The sequence below is a fragment of the Trichosurus vulpecula genome, chromosome 1 (genome assembly GCF_011100635.1).
Source record: "Trichosurus vulpecula isolate mTriVul1 chromosome 1, mTriVul1.pri, whole genome shotgun sequence".
Taxonomy (NCBI): Eukaryota; Metazoa; Chordata; class Mammalia; order Diprotodontia; family Phalangeridae; genus Trichosurus; species Trichosurus vulpecula.
Window position 1 is genome coordinate 2,985,960 of NC_050573.1, and position 6,661 is coordinate 2,992,620.

At 39.2% G+C, this 6,661-nt stretch overlaps 1 protein-coding gene across 2 annotated transcripts in view; it reads left to right on the forward strand.

Annotated features, from left to right (window-relative positions):
• LOC118834912 (zinc finger protein 345-like) overlaps window positions 1–5,918 on the forward strand; it is a 16,389-nt gene extending 10,471 nt beyond the window's left edge. For both annotated transcript variants that reach the window (XM_036742352.1, XM_036742351.1), the window contains exon 5: window positions 1,833–5,918. In XM_036742352.1, the coding sequence (XP_036598247.1) occupies window positions 1,833–3,979 (2,147 nt within the window). In that variant the 3' untranslated portion in view covers window positions 3,980–5,918. The remainder of the gene's footprint in view (window positions 1–1,832) is intronic.
• The last annotated feature ends 743 nt before the right edge of the window (window positions 5,919–6,661 follow it).

Consider the following 6,661-nt stretch of genomic DNA (forward strand, 5'->3'; position numbering starts at 1 on the left):
TGGGGAATGATCTGTGTTATTTATCCTTTAAAACATTAACAGAATTAAAGTCTTATTTTTCCTTAAAACAAATTCTACAGAGTGGCACCCCAAAATTCACTAAGATATTTCAGCATATGTTGCTAAGTGAAAATTATTAATCTCTAAACTCTTTAATGATTTATCTCCAATCTCCTTAATCTCCAAGCCTCTACAATCTATTAATATTTTTAGCCGTTCTACAAATGTTAATTATCTGACTTTATTTCTGTATTTCCAATGTGGCAGTGACTGAAATGACAGGGAAAAAAAGTATCTTGCATGTATTTTCTTTTTAACCTAATCCCCTACTGATAGCCTGAAGTGAGAGTTAGTTTGACTTACTGGGACCACTGCTTCAAATATGAAACTTCATCTTTTCCAGCATTCTAAACTCTGTCTGCAGCCTTTTAGCAGTTTTTCTGACTGATTGATTTTCTGTTTAAAAATCTTTCAAGGCGGGGCAGCTAGGTGGCGTTAGTGAGTAGAGCATCAACCCTGGAGTCAGGAGGACCTGAGTTCAAAGCCGGCCTCAGACATTTAACACACTTACTAACTGTGTGACCTTGGGCAAGTTACTTAACCACAATTGCCTTGCCTTCCCCCCTCAAAAAAAAATGCATGAAAGTCCTCTGTTTCATTGAATATCCATTTAGGTGGCAGCTACGTGGCATAGTGAGTAGAGCATCAACCCTGGAGTCAGGAGGACTTGAGTTCAAATCTGGCCTCAGACACTTGACACACTAGCTGTGTGACCTTGGGCAAGTCACTTAACCACAATTGCCCTGCCTTCCCCCCTGCAAAAAAAAAAATCTTTCAAGGTAATACAATCCACAAACTCTAAACAAGGAAAACAGAAAAAAAGATAAGACAAACATACTTGCTAGCCTTAATTTTTTTCAATTTGCAATAATGAAAAAGCTGAGAGCCAACACAAATCAGTTAAATCTCCGGCTGATTTATGTCAGATGTCCTGTAATTCAACTGTGTACTTTTTAGTCATTTCCAGAATTTTGGGGGGCATCCCCTGGTACCATGCTACCAAAAAGTCCAAGGGGGACCCCACCCATATCTTACCACTGCTGGAGCCCATCTTCCTTTACAAACCCTAGGGGAAAACTTATTAAAAATTTAAACCACCAGTCCTTGGCACAAACTTACTCTAAACCTAAACCACCACAATCCCTGGGTCAAAAAGTTAAGTTGTAATTTTTCAATAAGCATTTATTCTCTAAAAATAGGGAAAGCAAAATCCTTGCATTTCGTTCATTGTGTTGACCTGAAAGTAGCTTTTTTGGTTATTTGCACCCATTGTCTTTTATAACCATGTAAGAAGCAGATGAGCTTCTTCATTTGCCAGTGACTCTTTGGGAAAGTCACTACATCGGTCTGGTTTTCAGTCTTATCATTTGTAATGTGTAGTGATTGATGTATAACCACCAGTGACAAAGTATATACTATACTTGGGGTTAATAAAATATTTGACATCACAGTTTTAGATATGTGAAACACTTTCTTATAACCACTACAAAGGTTTCATTTTCATTACTAACATTCTTTAAAAATTTTTTCTTGATGGAATATGCTAAACATCTAAAAAGACAGCAGAGTAATATGAAAATATGTTCTGCATGACTGCACATGTGTAATCTATAGCAAATTGCTTGCTTTCACAAGGAGATAGGCGGGAAGGAGAGAATTTGGAACTCAAAATTTTAAAAAACCATGTTAAAAATTGCTTTTACATGTAATTGAGAAAAAAATTAAAAACCAGCAGAGGATAGAGTAGATATTTACAGCTATTGTTTTTTCAGATTGGAGAACAAGGCTTGAAATTGAGGAGTCAGCCTCAAAGTTGGTCCTCTCTTTGGAAGAATCATCTGGGGAGAGACTTACAAGGAATGGTTCCTGTGCTTTCAAATTGGGAGAAGCCTGGGAATGGGATTCCAGGTTCGACAAGCAGCAGAACTGTGAGGAAACATATACTCTACAAGTAAAGATCAAACCTCCCAGTAAGGTGAGAAGCCATGAATATAATAAATATAGCAGAAGTTTTGGTCTAGGACCAGTCCTTTTCCCACAGCAGCGAGTATCCATGGGCAAGAATCTTGATAAATGTGTTACACATCGGAAGAGCTTCAGACTGTATTCAGATCTAAAAAAATGCAATAGAGTCTCCTCAAAGAAAATATTTTCTAAATTTAAAGAATGTGGGAAATCCTTTAATTATAATTCAGACCTTATTGAAAGTCATCGAATGCTTGCTGGAGAGAAGAAACCTTATATATGTAATGAATGTGGAAAGGTCTTCCGACAGAGCACACATCTTATTCTACATCAAAGAATCCATACTGGAGAGAAACCTTATGAATGTAGTGAATGTGGAAAGGCCTTCCGTTTGAGCACAAGACTTATTGAGCATCAAAGAATCCATACTGGAGAGAAACCTTATGAATGTAATGAATGTGGGAAGGCGTTTCCCCAGAGCTCAAAACTTACTCGACATCAGAGAATCCATACAGGAGAGAAACCTTATGAATGTCATGAATGTGGGAAAGCCTTCTGTCAGAGAACAGGACTTACTCAACATCAGAGAATTCATACAGGAGAGAAACCTTATGAATGTCATGAATGTGGGAAGGCCTTTCGCCAGAGAACAGGACTTAGTCGACATCAGACAATTCATACAGGAGATAAACCTTATGAATGTAATGAATGTGGGAAGGCCTTCCGCCAGAGAAAAGGACTTACTCAACATCAGACAATTCATACAGGAGAGAAACCTTATAAATGTAACGAATGTGGGAAGGCCTTCCGTGATAGCTCACAGCTCATTCGACATCATAGAATACATACTGGAGAGAAACCTTATGAATGTAATGAATGTGGGAAGGCTTTTGCACGAAGCACAGAACTTACTGTACATCAGACAATTCATACTGGAGAGAAACCTTATAAATGTAATGAATGTGGAAAAGCCTTCCGACAGAGTTCACAGCTCACTCAACATCAGACAATTCATACTGGAGAAAAGCCTTATAAATGTAATGAATGTGGGAAGGCCTTCCGCCTGAGCACAGGTCTTATGGAGCATCAGAGACTTCATACTGGAGATAAACCTTATGAATGTGGTGAATGTGGGAAAGCCTTCCGCCATAGCTCACAACTCACTAGACATCAGATGATCCATACGGGGAAGAAACCTTATGAATGCAATGAATGTGGAAAGTCTTTCCCCCAGAGCTCACAGCTTACCCAACATCAGATAATTCATGCTGGGGGGAAACCTTACAAGTGTAATGAATGTGGAAAGGTCTTCTGCCAGAGCTCACAACTTACTCAACATCAGATAATTCATACTGGGGAGAAACCTTATGAATGTAATAAATGTGGGAAGGCCTTCCCCCAGAGCTCACAGCTAACTCGTCACAAGAGAATACATACTGGGGAGAAACCTTATGAATGTAGTGAATGTGGAAAAGCCTTCCGCCTGGGGACACAACTTGCTGTGCATCAGACAATTCACACTGGAGAGAAACCTTACAAATGTAACGAATGTGGAAAGGCCTTCCGTCTGAGCAAAGGACTTATGGAGCATCAGAGACTTCATACTGGAGATAAACCTTATGAATGTAATGAGTGTGGCAAGGCCTTCCGCCATAGATCACACCTTACTCGACATCAGTTGATACATACTGGAAAGAAATCTTATGAATGTAATGAATGTGGAAAGTCCTTCCCCCAGAGCTCACAGCTTACTCAACATCAGACGATTCATACTGGGGAGAGACCTTATGAATGTGGGAAAGCCTTTAGGTGGAGCACAGGACTTAGTGAACATCAGGGTATTCATGTAGGAGGGAAGCCTTATGAACTTGAGAAGCCCTTTCGTCCTAGTTCACACCTTACTCAACAATGGAGAATCCAAACCGGAGAGAAACTTTATGAATGCAATGATTGAGGGAAAGCTTGCCTCCAGAGTAAACACCTCACTCAGGGTCAGTTCATACAGGAGAAAAGAACCTGGTGAATGAGGAAAGGTCTTCAACCATAGTACAGTCACTGACCATGAGGTTAATTCTCGCTGGAGAGAAGCTTATGAATAGAGTGAATATGAAAAGGATTTCAGCCAGAGCTACAATCCTTTACTGAACATTGGAAAATTCAAAGAAAAGGAAAACCCTGTAGATCAGAGGTTCTTCCCTTTTTGTGTCCTGGACCACTCTGGCAGTCTACTGAAGTCTGTGGACTCCTTAGAACTATGCTTTTAGATGCATAAAATATGTGGGATTACAAAGGAAATGAATTATACTAGAATACAGTTACGAAAAAAAATTCTAAGTTCATGGACTTCAGGTTAAGAATCCTTGGTATGGATGAAGCAGGTACATATTAATTCCCTTAAGTCATTGTTTCAAGCTATTTCCTCTCAAGACCCTAGACACCTCCCTCCCTGATCCCCATAGGTTAGTGGTGACTTGAGTCTGAGAAAATATAATATAAGCAATGCTTTTTGATCTGAGGCCCAAGACCCCCCCCCCAAACCACTTCCTCTTCCCATTCCTTCTATAAATCCCTTATCTCCTGGTGTAAATAGTGCCTGGGGCTCTGCAGGGAATATTTCTGTGTTGGTCTCCTGCAATCCTTTCTCCCTCAAGTGAATAGGGTTCCCTGCTATGCTCCCCTACAATCACCAACCAGGCCACAGGGATTTCCCAGCTCCATTCTCATCCCTGAACTTGATCAAAGCTTCCCAGGTGTAACACTCCTGCAGTAGCAACTCCAGGTCACACCAAGTCAAGTTTTTGTGTGCTAACCTTTCTATCATTCCCGTTCCTTTTGGAGGAATATATTTTAAGGTGTTATCAAAAACAAAAAATAACTTCATAACTTTTCATAGCAGTATTTGTAATAAAAATTCATGGAAGAAACTTAAATAGTTCACTATAGGGGCAGGTTATAAATAATCATTCTATTAAATTCCATTAATTTAATGGAAAATTAGAATATGATCGAGAGAAGCAAGTTTGAGGAATATGACAAAATCTGGGAAGGTCTCTGTGGAATAAAATCAAGGAAAAACCAGAAACCAGTGCCCAGAAGAGCCATCATAATGTGACTACAGCAGCATGAGAAAAAAATGAATGGGAATGAATAGAGTCTTGAGAGAGACTTGAAGGGGAGTAATTAAAACATCATTTCATACTTTGAAATTCATTTATTTAAGTATCAGTAGTTGTAAAGCTGGCTTAGTTGTACTCATGTTTGTACTACTAAGTTTATAAGTAAAAAAAAAATGATGGCATTCTAAGGGGAGCTCACTCCCAGCAGCTCAGCTCTGTTAAAATTCTCAGTAGCAGCAGCCATTCACCTCTTACTATCTTTCACAGAAGAAGGTTCCCTCCCATCTTCTTTAATGCTAAATTTTCTCAGTTTCAGTTCCATCTCCTATTGCCTATGAAAGCCATCACTCCAGTAATCCTGTCTTCTCCCTCAATACTTCATATTCAATCTGTCCCTTAAACCTTGCTTCTTCTCAGCTGTCTATCCAAATGCCCTGGTCTATGGAGTACTTAAAAAAAACCCAACACCAACACAGACCTTTCATCCCATCCAGTTAGCTCCCCTTTATTGTACTTTTCACTGCCAAACTTAATAAAGAATGATGTTTACACACATTTCCAGTTCAACACCATCCTCAATGCTTTTCAGTTGTATTTCTGCTTCAACTGTAACTGATCTCTGAAAAATCACTAGTGACTTTTGAAATATAATGACCTTTGTTGCAATCATCATTCTTCTTTTTGTTGTCCAACTCTTTGATACTGTTGATTAACCTTTCACGTAATCCCAGGTTTTCTGAGTTGTCCAACCTTGCAAGTTGTAAAACCTTAGTCCAATCCATCCGCAAAAGAAATCCTTTAAAATGGTGTCCAAGTCAAATAGAAACAAAGGCCTCTGTACCATAAATAAAGATCCTTGCAGAGTGCATGTTGACTTGGAAAGCCACATATTAATATTATCTCGGTTTTGTTGTATTTTAATTTATTTTGTTAAATATTTTCCAGTTACATTTTAATCTGATTTGGGATACACTTGAGAGTGTTGTGGGCTATGTACTTGACATCCCTATAACATACCCAAGAAATGGTCGTCAAGCTTCTACTTGTTACCCCATTAGCTTAGTAATTTCCTTCCTAAACTGGGATGCCATGATCTGAACACAGTCTCCTAGTCTGACCATAGGTAGAGCACAGTGAGATCATCGCCTTCTCATCTTGAAGCTCTCCCTGGGGCAGTGATCACGTCCACTTTTTGGCTGCCATGTTACGCTGGAGACTCAAGTGAACCTGTAGTGCATGGAAACATCCCATTCTTTTCAAAACAATGCCTTGCCCCCTCTTACACTACTGAAGTTGGTTCTTTTGTACTAAAGTGCAGGACTGTATACACACATGCACACATACACACACACACACAGACATATACATATGTGTGTGTGTATATGTATGTATGTATCCCTATTGAATTGTGTCTTATTAGATTGTTCTGATGTGTTGGCCATTTCTCCCCACTTTCTGTCATCTGAAAATTTGATAGGTGTACCATCTATGCCTTTACCCTTGCCTCTGATAAAAATGTT